At 37.2% G+C, this 14,379-nt stretch overlaps 1 protein-coding gene across 1 annotated transcript; it reads left to right on the forward strand.

Annotated features, from left to right (window-relative positions):
• The first annotated feature begins 1,536 nt into the window (after positions 1–1,536).
• LOC113065855 (alpha-2,8-sialyltransferase 8E-like) lies at positions 1,537–12,936 on the forward strand. The gene is made up of 7 exons (XM_026237404.1): positions 1,537–1,648; positions 2,858–2,938; positions 10,003–10,089; positions 10,490–10,634; positions 11,037–11,149; positions 12,045–12,128; positions 12,360–12,936. Exons 1-7 carry the CDS (start codon positions 1,548–1,550, stop codon positions 12,832–12,834), a joined length of 1,086 nt encoding a protein of 361 aa, XP_026093189.1. The 5' UTR covers positions 1,537–1,547; the 3' UTR covers positions 12,835–12,936.
• Positions 12,937–14,379: the final 1,443 nt, after the last annotated feature.

The raw sequence follows: 14,379 nt of genomic DNA on the forward strand, positions 1-14,379 counted from the left end.
AATGATTGCGTGTCCATTTCCATCTGACATAAAGAGACAGATATCTTAATATCCTTTTAGATGATAGCTTTCTTTCTGTAACTTCGTTTTTAAGGCAGAGACGCTGGGATTCAATGTGGCTCAAGGAGTAAATTGATAAATTTTCAGTGCTCAAAACCCAAATTCTGGTTCAAGTTCATGTGTTCACTGACAGCAGAGCGGACAAGTAGTTCACCATGGTTTTACTTCTTCTGACCATCATCTTACTAATATCCCTGATAATTATAAGCAGGAACTTCTCTCTTTAGATTATTAGTTCTAATTAATTTGAATAAAAGTAAAATGTTGATTCAGTAGGATCCTGATTAAAGATAATTATTAGGTGTGTATTATTTACACATACTTAAGTTCTTAAAGAGATAGAAATCTCTCTCTGTGTGTGTGTCTCTCTCTCTGTGTGTGTGTGTGTCTGTGTGTGTGTGTGTTCGCCAAAAATGTAAATTCCCGTTTACTCAACATTGTGTCGTTCCAAACCTGTATGAATTTCTTTCTACCGTAGAACATAAAAAAAGAAGATATTTTGAGAAATTCAAGACATTGTCCATAGAGTAGAAATCAAGGGTATAGGGAAAATGCTTCAGGAACATTCAACAAAATATCCCTTATGAAAATTAACCATGGTTTTACTACAAATAAAACCAAAAAACCATGGTTACTATAGTTAAACCATGGTAACCACAAATTAACCATAGTTTTACCATGGTATTTGTAGTAAATCTGTGGTTATACAAATGGTAGTCAACACGCCAAAAAACCATGGGTTACTACAGTTTTACTATAATAAAACCATGGTTATTTTTCGTAAGGGATGTTCCACAGAAGAAAGCTAGGTTTGCAATCACATGAGGGTGAGGAAAGGATGACAGAATCTATTAGAAGTAGATCTAAATTTGATGCATTCTATCTCAAAACTATTGCTTTTCTGTTAAGTGCATTTCTATCTGACAGAAAAAAAAAATCAAATTCAGCAAAACACTGATTGTGCTGGATATGTCCGGATCCATAATCCACTTTCAGGAAGTGTAATTCCCTTCCTAAATAATACAAACAGTGTAGAAAAGCTTAAAATAAAATCAGACATTACAAATAAAAAACACTTTAAATTCAGATATCTGTGAAGCACTTTTCACAATTAATATAATTCCAAAGAAACATGTTGAAATTATATAGAACTGTGATAATGCATAAAATAAACAACTTTTTTCTTTAGGACTACACCACTGGTGTGTGTGCGTGCGTGCGTGCGTGTGTGTGTGTGTGTGTGTGTGTGTATATAAATACAGGGATGAATTGTTTACAGTAAGATCAATTACAAAGCTACAAAAACTCCTTCTGCGTGTGGAGTTTGTTGATCTTCACCGACGTCACACCAGACTGTCAGTAACTTCATGACATTTATGAGAAGTGATGATGTTAATTAATGTAGAGAGGCGGGCTTGTAGACGTGTGTGTGTGTGTGTCCTCTGTATTCTCCATCACACACTCTCGCTCCAGCATCGGTGTGTCTGATGGCGTTTCTCCGGTGGATCCTCCGGCTGCTGACGCTCCTCATCGTTTCTCACAGTGTGTGTGTTTTGTTTTATTACACACCCAACACACACTCGTCCAGGTGAGTGTTCACATCACTCATATCCAGGCTCTTCCCGAATGTCATTTATAGTTATTGAACTCTGAAGAAATAATGGAGTGTGAAATATCGGATGCAGTATATGTGAATGATAATCGTTCTTCACTTCACATTGTTTGAGAAAGGCACGGTGTGTCAGTTTAGATTTTTATCTTATGTTTTCCTTAAGTATTTCAAATCGTGTGAGAAAAAGCCTGATGTGATGAAATATGACTCTAATTATGCTATACACATCTAATTAAATATTTATATTAGTTATCACAATACACACACCCAAGCGCAGAAGAGACATTTATTAAGTTGGTTTCAAACACCTATCAATGTGTTAAATTAGAATATTTTTAGAATTCTCACAATCTTCAGAATTCATATGTTGAATTCTTTAGAATGTTGTTGTTGTCTGTCTGTTTTCGTGCAGGTATGAGATTATATGAAGCTACTTTTTTGAAGCAGACCGAAAGAAATTACCAGCCAGCACTTCATGAAATTAATTAATTAAGTATAGGATTCTGTAAAGAAAAAAAAAAGTCAAATGAAAAGCACTTGCATTAATAAATTTGATGAATTCATACAGGTGTTTATTACAGCACACATTTTGCATGTTTTACCCCTGTACTGTACATCACATTCTTACTGTATGGTATGTGTGGAGATGAACTTGATGTTTTGCGTTTGTTTCTGTAGGCAAATGTATATTATTTCCCTTGCAGTGATGCTTGCTTCAGCCCAGCTTTGGGTCAAATATTAACCCAACTGCAGAGGTGGAAAGATGAGTACCATTACATTAATGAAATTTGACTTTAGTAGAAGTTAAAGCGCCAGTCTATACATCTACTCAATTAAAAAGTAAAATTGTTTTAAAAAGTTACTTGGTTACATTTTAACAGCGCAAGAGAGGCAAAAAATTACACAAAGTTGGGTTGAAACATGCCAGCATTTTTAGAGTGTGCTTCTGAGTGTCGTATTCAACAACAGTAAAATATAGCCTTGCCTTGATTTGCATAATTATGTTCTTAAATCAATATCCATTCAACCAGTCCATGAACTTTGATCCCTGCGTATAAGAATCACTCAGAGATACTGTGATGATGATGATGATGGTGTGTGTGTGTGTGTGTGTGTGTGTGTGTGTGTGTGATAAAGGCTCTCATCTCATGCAGATGAGTAATTCCCTGTTACTCTTTCTTTCAGAGAGGTGATGAGGGACACACTTCAGCGGCTGCACTGCGCTAAACTCAGACGCAAGTTCTCCATCATCACAGACACAAAAAGGTGCGAGAACCGCGATCACGCAGCGCTCCCTGTGTGCTCTTTTCCTGAAGCTCCAGGAATGCATACATGATAGTTTGTTACGGATTCCAAATTACATAACAAAGATTGTAGTCAGTAAAGTAATCCATTACATTGGATTACTTTTGACCTGTCTTGTTTTTCGCATTGATTTAAAAAGGATAATCTTGTAGCAAAACAATTAGTTCACCCCAAAATTGTATCATTAATTATTCACCCTCATGTCCAAACCTGCTCAACATTCGGAACACTAATTTTTGCACCTCGTTAATGCATCGTCATACTGTCTTGAAGAGAAGGAGTCTGTGAATAAAGCTGTTATTTTTGTTTTCTTTGTGCACAAAAAGTATTCTCGTAGCTTTATAAACTCAAGGTTGAACCACTGATGACACATGGGCTATTTTAATGATGTTCATCAGAAATATCATAATTTGTGTTTCGAAGATGAACGAAGGTCTTACAGGTTTGGAACGACACGAGAGTGAGTAATTATTGACAGAATTTTCATTTTTGAGTGAACTCTCGCTTTAAACATTACATTAAGTCAAGATTTCCCAAACTGGGGTTTGTGAAGGAGCTACAGGGAGTCTATGAGTTTAATGAAAATGTAACAAAATTTTTTTTTAAGTCACTTTAAAATTAGGGTTAGGGTTAGGTTAAATAGATTTTATCGATTAACTCGATTGTGTAGTTTACATCGACTCTGTTTTCTTTTTAACATCTGCCGACGCTTCACTCAGGCTCCTGTGGTTCTGAATGGGCTCAATCCTCCCCGTACAGACATGATGCTGAGTGAGAGAGATGTTTAGCCCTAGGAAATGAACAAAACCGTGGCAGCACAAGCACACCCGTGAAAAAGCAATCTACAGCAGTGTTACTCGTTGTGCGACTCGCCAAGCTTTACTTTTGTGGCTCGCATGGCAGTAAATAATACGATGATATGATCAAGCAGTCAATACAGATTTTTCATAAATGCATTTAAAAACAAGCAGGGCTAGAACATGTTGTACTTGGTGAAATCACGCTCGTCCAGTGTTGGCACGGTTAGACAGTGTCTGCTCTATGTACAAATAATATACAGTACAGACCAAAAGTTTGGACACACCTTCTCATTCAAAGAGTTTTCTTTATTTTCATGACTATGTAAATTGTAGAGTCACACTGAAGGCATCAAGGGCTATTTGAGCAAGAAGGAGAGTGATGGGGTGCTGGCCTCCACAGTCACCGGACCTGAACCCAATCCAGATGGTTTAGGGGTGAGCTGGACCACAGACAGAAGGCAAAAGGGCAACAAGTGCTAAGCATCTCTCGGGGAACTCCTTCAAGACTGTTGGAAGACCATTTCAGGTGACTACCTCTTGAAGCTCATCAAGAGAAAGCCAAGAGTGTGCAAAGCGGTAATCAAAGCAAAAGGTGGCTACTTTGAAGAACCTACAATATGACATATTTTCAGTTGTTTCACACTTGTTTTTATTATGTATATAATTCCACATGTGTTCATTCATAGTTTTGATGCCTTCAGTGTGAATCTACAATTGTCATAGTAATGAAAATAAAGAAAACTCTTTGAATGAGAAGGTGTGTCCAAACTTTTGGTCGGTACTGTATATATATATATATACACATATAAAACTTAACCTAAACCAGCGGCCTTACAAGATGGAAATATAGACTAGAAAAGTTGGCGGAGTTGCCAGTTTGGCTGGTTAGATGCATGATGGGTGGTATATATAAAAAAAACAAATAAAAAATTAAATTATTTCCAGCATTAAGATAATCTAAGATAATATATATATAAATCATCTTGTCCCAGTTACAGATTTGACTGGTAAATGATAAAGAATGATATCCCCTTTTGTATTGCATTTCATATCAGGGATGACAGATTGATAAAAAGACTTGCTTTTTATGACTAGATGTAACTTTGCGGTAAAAGTGTCTCTCTGATTGTCTGCGCTATCAGTAAAGGCTCCCATGAAAAAAGATGTCTGACAGTCATATAAACATTTACAAACTGTATCCAGTATGATAAGAATATTACGTTACATGCTATGTTATGTAATATATTCACTCTTTACAATGGCAGGGGCTGCCATCTTGTCTTTTTGGCTTCTTGTTTCTGATTAAACTTTTAATATCAAATCCTAAAATGTAAAATCAAAACGATAATCACAAATCACGTTAAAACTAGTTTGGAACATTTTCTTTTTCATCTGAATTTTGTACGATTTTTAAATCGTAAATCAGATTTAGTTTAGGCCATATCACCCAGTCCTAATTAAAATAAATAACTGTAAAATCAATCAACGTAAAATACCTATTAAATAAACTAAATATTTTATTTGTGTAACCGTAACTAACGTCAGAAAATCGTGAACATGCAAATGTGATACTTGCATGTTAAAATCTCAGGGGTTCTTCATATTATGTGAAAGAGAATCAGATGACAAAGTTTGTGAATTTGTGCCTTTTAATGTATTTGAAAGACAAAAGCCTTTCAAAGACAGAAATGTTAAAACCCTTTCTTAAACCTGTAATGATTTTTGTGAATGCATGGTCAAATGCTGTGTTCCCACCTCACTAATGAGATGGTTTGTATGTGAAGTTTTAATATTTTAGTTTTTGTTGTTTTATTAGTTTTGTTGTTTTTAAATGTCTATTTAGTTATTACATTTTATTTCAGTTTTAATTATTTTAGAACATCAAGATGAACTTTTTTTTTGTGAACTATATAACCCTTGTGTACAAAAAATAATCAGAATCTACAATATATGTATCTTTCAATATTGAAAGCAAGCAAGATAAGGGCTAATGATGGATTATATATATATATGTTGTCCATCATGCGCTGGAAGGTGGCAGGAGCCTCGTGCAGCCCGATAGGAAGTGTCCGGTATGGTCAGTGTCCACTGGGGGTGCTAAAAGCCTTTCTGGGTTTGGCAGTCTCGGAGAGGGGTTACCTGCCAGGACCCTTTTGGGAGGTTGAGGGTAAATACGTAAAATCCATCCCAAGGTAGTCAGAATTAACATACGTGAAGTTTCGGTACACAAAATGGCTACATTTGCTGAAATTACAGTAACTGATCTGATGAGTGCATTCAGAGAAGCATTCGACTGATTCAAACCACCAACATGAGTAAAAAATGAAAAAAAAGGAACGTGTTCAAGTGAGTTGTTTGTGAATCTTTGCATTCAGACTGCAAAACTGCATTCAATTTCTTTTCTTTTTTTATGCTGTGGCGCTGGAGATTAATCAAAGCAAGTGCTGTCATAAATGCAAAAAATCTAAACAAAATAGTGTTTAATTATTTAATTTCTGAGATAATGAGTGAATCAGAGAAAACACACATGCTTTTGTGCTCCGCTGCTGTTGGGAAACATTCCGTTTCCATGGCAACTTTGGAACAACAACAAGACACATCACTGAGTGATGACATCACAGAAAGGCAGAATAGTTGATTGATACTGAATGAAACGCTGCGAATACAGACTGTAGCAACTCTTGTACAAACACATATTCAATCTGTACAGTGCATCAGATACAGTTTAAACTCACATTGTCAGATACAGATTATTGATCTGTCAGTCTCCGAACACCACACAATGTCCACAGAGGTCAGAGAGGTGCTTCTGGAGGTTTACCTCAACGGTGCCTTCTACTGCAGGGAAAGTTACTGGGCATCAGATGATAAAGATGTGCAGCTGGAGTTTGAGATCACCAATGCCATCTATGACCTTCTCGGCTGCAGCGCATCTCAAGAGATAGATGTGCAGCTGGAGTTTGAGACGGACGATCACGTCTCAGTCGGTCACTGCAGTCCAGGAGAGATGCACATGGAGCTGGAGACTGATGAGAATCAGAACATCTCAGTCTGTGAAGTGAAAGACTTGCAGCTGGAGATGAACAGGAACGTCAGCGTCTCAGAGCTGAAGAAGCCTGCGCTGGTGTCTGAAGATCTGAGAGACCCAGCAGGACCTTCAGTGGAAGACAGCGGTGTTCAGGAGAACAGCCCGACAGGTGAAGACATACATTTATATGTCTTAATCATGTTTATTTGTGTGGTTAGAGATGTCTCTGATAGTGTACTATTATGTTAGGTTGAAAAAAACGTAATACTGTTTTCCTATTATTCGTCCACTTCTTCTGACACCCTCATTTTCCAAGAGTAACACCTCCTTGGGCTCTCAAGCTACAACCACCAAATTTGGCAGGGACCTTCAGGCTGACCTGAATATTGTTGCTGTGTCTTTTCTAATTGATCTGACTTATGGAATTACTGTAGCCCTCTTCCAAATGCTGCTCGAGTTCCATTTAGGGGGTGAAAACTTTTGCCCATAATGACTTGTTTAGAGTTTATCCACCAAACATGACACAGTTCTTCAGACTGGTCTGACAGATCATAGTGTAGTTTTTTTTGTAATGTATCTGGCTAGCTAGCTATCAGCTAAACAACTATCAGAGGACTTTTAATGTTTTTTAAAGGTCTAATTGTTTTTGATTTGGTTTTGTAGCAGTCAGATGAGGTCTAATGTGATTTGAAGTATCTTTCTGAATATCTTTGGATTTTGCTTTTTTTGAAAAACTTCTTCTTACAATTTGGTCTAATGTCTCATGTTTACTCTGGTTAAATATGTTTCTAATGCCACACTGTTTTTCTTCTATTTTCAGAAACTACCAAAGCGATGAAGATTATAAAAAAGTTCATGGCTTCTTCGTGACCCAGAGAGTAGAATATGCTACAGTGTGGAACATAACAAAAATAAATACCTTCTTGCAGAACGACAGACTGAAAATTGTTGGGGTCTCAGCAACAAAGTCCTCAAACTGTGCTCCACCAAGAGGATTGCGTAAAATATTGAGCACTGCTCAAAGAAAGACATGTCACTAATGTCTGGCCTAAGGTCTTCATTGGAGAAGAGTAAATCTGCCACACAACAGAACTGTCATGTATTCTGCATGGTACACACCCTCTTTAGTGAAAGACTAGCCCCTAGGCTGTTGTGTTCTTGTGCAGAGAGACATTAACAGACTGAGATGTGTTGAGGGATATATGAATCACTAACACCCTGAACAATGTGGCGCCCACAAAGAACCTGAACTACTTCTTGGGAACGTCTTATGTTGAAGACATAGGAAGAACAGTCTATACAGGGTCCAGATTTTACAGAGGCTTGAACATCAATTATTACAGCAGACGCTGTTCTGACACCAGCATGTACTTAATGCCAGCTGCAGAAGTCATTGACAAGGCCCTGGATAAACGAGCGAGTAAGAGATGACATACACACACACACACACACTCCATTTCTCATCTATTTTCAATCTGGGAATCAGGTTTTAGACTATCTTGTTGTTTTTTTCTCCTCAGTTAAGGTGCTGTTTCTGATCTGAATCTGCCATAACATGATGGTGAAGGAGGTCATTGATCACTCCATGAAGTCGAAACACATCAGGCCCTCCACAGACTTCCTGAAGAAGCTGATGCCCCTTAACGCAGACCTTGTGATCAAGTGAAAACTAAAGCTGCAGTAAATAAAAACAGGCAGAACGATGAAAAAATGGCAGCTAGTTGAGCGCAAATATGAAAAAATGTGCAAAGATAAAAAAAACTGAGCACACAAAAAAAAAAAAATACGAAAGGGCACAATAATGTACTAATTTGAAGGAATTTTTTTACATTTAAAAAAACATCTTACAGTGTAGATGAATAAGTGCACAGATAGAAACAAAATAGAGCACAGATAAAACGTTGTTTTTTTACGGTAAAAAACGAACAAAAAAAAAACAGTTTAAAATCCTTTGCGGGTAGTTTATAAAATAAAATAAAAACATAACATTTTATGAAGCAGCGTTGTCATTGCTCCTGATTTCTGAATTATGTTTAGTTTTGCAATGTGGAAGTTCTTTTCTGTGAATGTGCAAGACTTACGGTTTATTCACCGCTACTGTAAATAATGAAATAAGTCTGAACTGTTTTATCTATATCTCTTTTCTCCAGATGTTAAAGTTTACCTTCTGTTAAGTGTTTTCTTGATTTGAACTGAGAGCTTATAGTACTTGATGCACACGTCTCAGCAAATATTTGCTAAAGAGGTTTAATCATATTTGTTTAGTATCATGAATTGTGTCTATCACCATGTTTGACGTCATGCACATGTGAACATCTAGACTTCTTTATTATTCCGCAGTACTTCTCTACTGGAAATCTTGACGTTTCAAGTTCAGCACTGCGGTAGTCCAGTTAATGAATCTATTTCAGACCGTTACAGTAACTTGTCATATGAAGTATTGTTATGATATCATTATGACTGTTTTGTGGAGAGTCTTAATTGTTGTTGTATGGAAAAGAGCTGTGTGACAAGTACTCTGAATTTACTTTAACCAAAGTTAACCATTGTTTTATTAAAAATAAAACCAAAAAACCCTAACACTAACTTTCATATTACAATGGTACCTGTAGTTAAATAGTGGTTATACAAAGTGGTTATCGTTCCACTAAAAAAAAACATGGTTACTATTGTACTATTTAACTACACTGAACAAAATGATCAATGCAACACTTTTGTTTTTGCCCCCATTTTTCATGAGCTGGACTCAAAAGATCTAAGACTTTTAGATCTAAGACAATTAGAGTGTCCTTTTATTGTGTTCAGCCAAAGACACACCTGTGCAATAATCATGCTGTCTTATCAGCATCTTGATATGTCACACCTGTGAGGTGGATGGATTATCTCGGAAAAGTAGAAGTGCTCACGAACACAGATTTAGACAGATTTGTGAACAATATTTTAGGGAAATATGCCTTTTGTGTCTTAGAGCTTTGAGTCCAGCTCATTAAAAATGGGGGGAAAACAAAAGTGTTTATAATTTTGTTCAGTGTATAATAAAACCATAGTTACTATTGTATTATTTTACTATAATAAAACCATGGTTAATTTTCGTAAGGTAATTTACTCATGAACATCATGCCTTTACAAACCTGTTTGAGGAAGAATAAATGGTGACAGAATCTCTTTTTTTTTTCTTTTTTCCCCTCACACTCTAGTCTGAACATGAAGACTTTCACTCAGGAACTCGGTGATTTCTTAAACTGCCCGTACAAACCCAACATGACCGAGCAGGAGCTAAACAGGTGCCTTCAGTTGTTCAGTTGTTGGTTAACAGGTTTTTAATTAGACATGTCTCTTCTGTGAGCCTGGTGAGCTTCTCTTTATTTAGTTTGACTCATTCTGCTTTAGTTCAGCAATCTGCTTCACCTTGCTGCTGCTTTCCCTCCAAAGTGATGTCACTTCCTGGAGGAAGATGGGTTACCATACTTGGCGAATGTCACGACTTTCACTTTCATTATTAACTAAATCACTTCAGGTCTTATCACCACTCGTGCACGTCATTGTGGTTCTGAGTATCTCAGAGTTCAAAAGAAATAATCTTATCATGTTTAATGGCATTATTAGAGAGCTGAATGCTTTGTGGGAAATGAGTCCTCATAAACATTTCATAAGAAACTGTATCTTTCTGTGTGTCTATGGCAGATTGAGTCTACAGTTTCTCTGTAACGCCACAGGATCGTTATTCCACACCAAACGAAACACAGCCGTCAATCAGTCCATCCCATATGAGACCAGCGCAACACAAACATACACAATGAATGCAGCCATCCACAGCATGCTACCTGAGGTGTGTGTGTGTGTGTGTGTGTGTGTGTGTGTGTGTGTGTGTGTGGACACAACTCTGTATAATGACATGGGTATGACACAGGTATTACAAGGAGAGGGTGACTTATGAGGACATAACCCATGTCCTCATTTTTCAAAACACTTATAAATCATACAGAATGAGTTTTTTTGAGAAAGTAAAAATGCACAAAGTTTCCTGTGAGGGTTAGGGTTAGGTGTAGGGTTGGTGAAGGACCATAGAATATACAGTTTCTACAGAATAAACACCATTACACCTATGGGATGAACACACTTTACACAAAAACAAACGTGTGTGTGTGTGTTTGTGTGTGCGTGTGTGTGTGTGTGTGTGTGTGTGTGTGTGTGTGTGTGTGTGTGTGTGTGTGTGTGTGTGTGTGTGCAGGATTTCCCCTGGAGCGGTCGTCGTCTGGGTCGGTGTGCTGTAGTTGGCAGTGGTGGGATCCTGAAGAACAGCAGCTGTGGACGTGAGATTGACAGCGCAGACTTCGTCATACGGTAAACACATCCCAGCATGCCTTGCTCCTCAATGGCGATTTCAATGGACACGAAAACACATCTACAGTTTAGAAGATCAAAGAGACTTTGAACTTTTTCTATTAAAACCGATGAATTTAACTGATGGGAGTCCATGTTTTTCATGAAACAGCTTTGAGACCCTGGTCTGAGTAATTGAAACTGTTCGTGGCTTTAGTGTGTTTTAGTTTCACACATGGGCCGTCTCTTATCTGCTGAGGTGATGAATGAGCCGTCTTCACCCGGCTGGCTATCTGCTGCTGCTGTGCTACCATTGGATAATAAAGTATAAGATAAAGCAGTCTTAAGTGAACACTTAACTAGATTGTCTGATAAAACAGATGAAGGAGATACAGACGCCGACAGATTGGCACCATAAAATCGTCACACAGTCTCCAGGAAGTTCTATTTTGTGCTTTCAATTTTCAGGTTTAATTCAGCGTTACTTGCCATTCTTTATAATTATTAATGGCCCCATTATTTCACATTAATTAATGCATTAACTAACAAGAAGCAATACATTTGTTGCAGTTTTGTTCAGTTTTATTCATGATAGCTAATAATAATTGTGATACAACTTTTGATTTGAATAACATATTAGTAAATTAACAAAATATTTAGACATATTGCTAATTTTTTATTAATGTAGTTAAATAGAACCATATTTTGAAATGCTATCAGAATTTTATATATTAGATTATTTATTGAAAATGTGATCTTTATATAAACACCAGCTTCAGATTCTCTTTCTAAAGAACACATTGACATGATAAATGTTAAGCCATATATGTTTAATATCATGCAGATTTTACTTGTAAAAGATGGAGTGGCACCTGTTTTGTAGAAAGATCAAGTCCAAGTTTTCTCTCTGTTTCAGGTTTAATTTGGCGTTGATTAATGACAGTGATGTTGGGCTGAAGACGGATCTGATAACCGTCAACCCCACTCAGATTCGGAGAGAGTCAGTGTCCACACACACACACACACACACACACACACACACACATACAGTCAAAATTAGAGAACAATCTATAAACAATTGATTTCTTCTGAAATATTGTTTATCTTCATACTCTGCAGGAACATTAGCTGTGGTTATGCCACTGTAATACTAACATGTTTGAGAAAATATAAATAAATACAGTTCTTTTTTTCTCAGTGCAGTCGTGTTTATTAGAAACTGTGTCTGTAGATTCAACAACATGGAGCAGAATCCGGATCCGCTGGTGGAGCGGGTCAGTGTGTACGGAAATGCATCCCTCGCGATTCCTGCCTTTGCCTACACATTCTGCACTGGACTGTCCATCAGAACTCTCAAAGTCCTGCATCCAATCAGACCCCAGCAGCCGGTGGTGTTCTTCAGCCCCATTTACCTGCGGACACTGGACCGTTTATGGAAGGGGCGTGGCCTGAAGTCAGTCCGCCTCTCTTCTGGGTTTTTGCTAATTAACACAGCGCTGGAACTGTGTGAGGACGTGCACGTGTACGGATTCTGGCCATTCGACACTGATCTGCAGGACAATCCCATTCCGTACCATTATTACGACCAGTTGCGTCCGCACCCCTACATGCACAAAATGTCGGAGGAGTTTGTGCGGCTTCTGCAGCTCCACAGCCAGGGGGCGCTGACACTGCACCTGCAGCCCTGCCCCTCAGAGACACACTGACATCTGCACGGGCATATAACCTTATAAAGTGCCCTGTTTATATCTGCAACCATTGTAGATGTTATCAAGTGCACTCCATCCAGTGATGCACTGCGATATGTGTTATGAAATAAATAAGCGGCTGCCAGGGCAAGAGTAAATTAAATGACTTTCTATTGATATTATACTGATATTTTATGTCAGTAGAAAAAGGTAACTATACAATATTATATATTTACTTAATCTATACATGTCATCTTATTATTTCCATAGCTACCGGCCCTGGTGGTGGTTTTTGTTAAATGTGAGCCAAAATAATCACAATAAAATAAAAAAATACTTAAACTACTTCATTGCATTGAATTTATTTAATACACGAGTTTCACAATTTCAAATCATCGTCAATCTCACGTCCACAACATCAAATCTTAGACAGTGTTCTAGGTTATTACATGCAGAGTTTTTAGGTATGATAAATTAAAAATAATTAATTCAGTAAGAAATTACTCCTCATCCAGGTATTTATATAGACTATGTTTTTCAAATTGGTATGTTTCTCCGTGCCGCGTAGAAATAGAGCTGAGTATCAACAGCATAACAGTGAAAGCTAACACCATGTTTCCTGATGATATCTCCCAAGGGTAACATATAAAGCGTGAAGTGTAGCGGCCCTAGTACTGAGCCTTGAGGTACTCCATACTGCACTTGTGATCGATATAATACCTAATGCTGAATGTAAGAATGAAAAGTGAACGTAAAGAGCTTGTGCAGTGAAAGTTGCATTTGTTAAGAAACTAGTGTTCATCAGCATAAACAACCAACAATATCCAATGATGCAAACTATTCGACTTTTTTTTTATTGATGGTTTAAAATGGAAAGTAGGTCTGCCATTTACCCGATTCATGTAATTTATAATTAATTATGATGGCAATAGCCTTTTTTTCTGTTTTATGCTTTCAACAATGAAACTGAAATTGAATGGGTGCATATTTTAAAGAGGTCATTGGATGCCCATTTTTCAGAAGTTGGTATGATTCTTTAGGGTCTTAATGAAAAGTCTATAACATAGTTTGGTTACAATTTCTCAATGGTAGTCTAAAAAACACCTTTTTTACCCTGTCAAAAACAGCTATTTTCAGAGCAAGCTGTTTTGTAGCATTTTCCTTTAAATGTTTAGATGGCTCTAAGGTAAGATGCCAGTCCAGTCTGTGCTGAAACACAACTGTCAATCAAACTATCATGGGAGGGGCCTGTCTGTGTGATGTCACAAGGACAGGCATCTAAGATCAGCTTGATTTGAGAAAGGGGTAAACATTTTAGTAGATTTTTTTTTATATCATTATAGGATGGTTGTGTACAAACTGCCAACACAAATTTGTTCAAAAAACTTGTAAAAGTGCATGTAGCATCCGATTTAAAATCAAAATATTATTTGCAGTTCAGTTTGATTACGTTACAAAAATTCTTATTCTTGTTCTTTTACTGTACACTCTACATCTTAAAAACTTAAAGCTGCATTTTTAAAAACTGGATATTTGCAGTTATAAGATTTCAGAACAAAAAAT

The sequence above is a fragment of the Carassius auratus genome, chromosome 48, assembly GCF_003368295.1.
Source record: "Carassius auratus strain Wakin chromosome 48, ASM336829v1, whole genome shotgun sequence".
In the NCBI taxonomy this organism is placed as follows: Eukaryota; Metazoa; Chordata; class Actinopteri; order Cypriniformes; family Cyprinidae; genus Carassius; species Carassius auratus.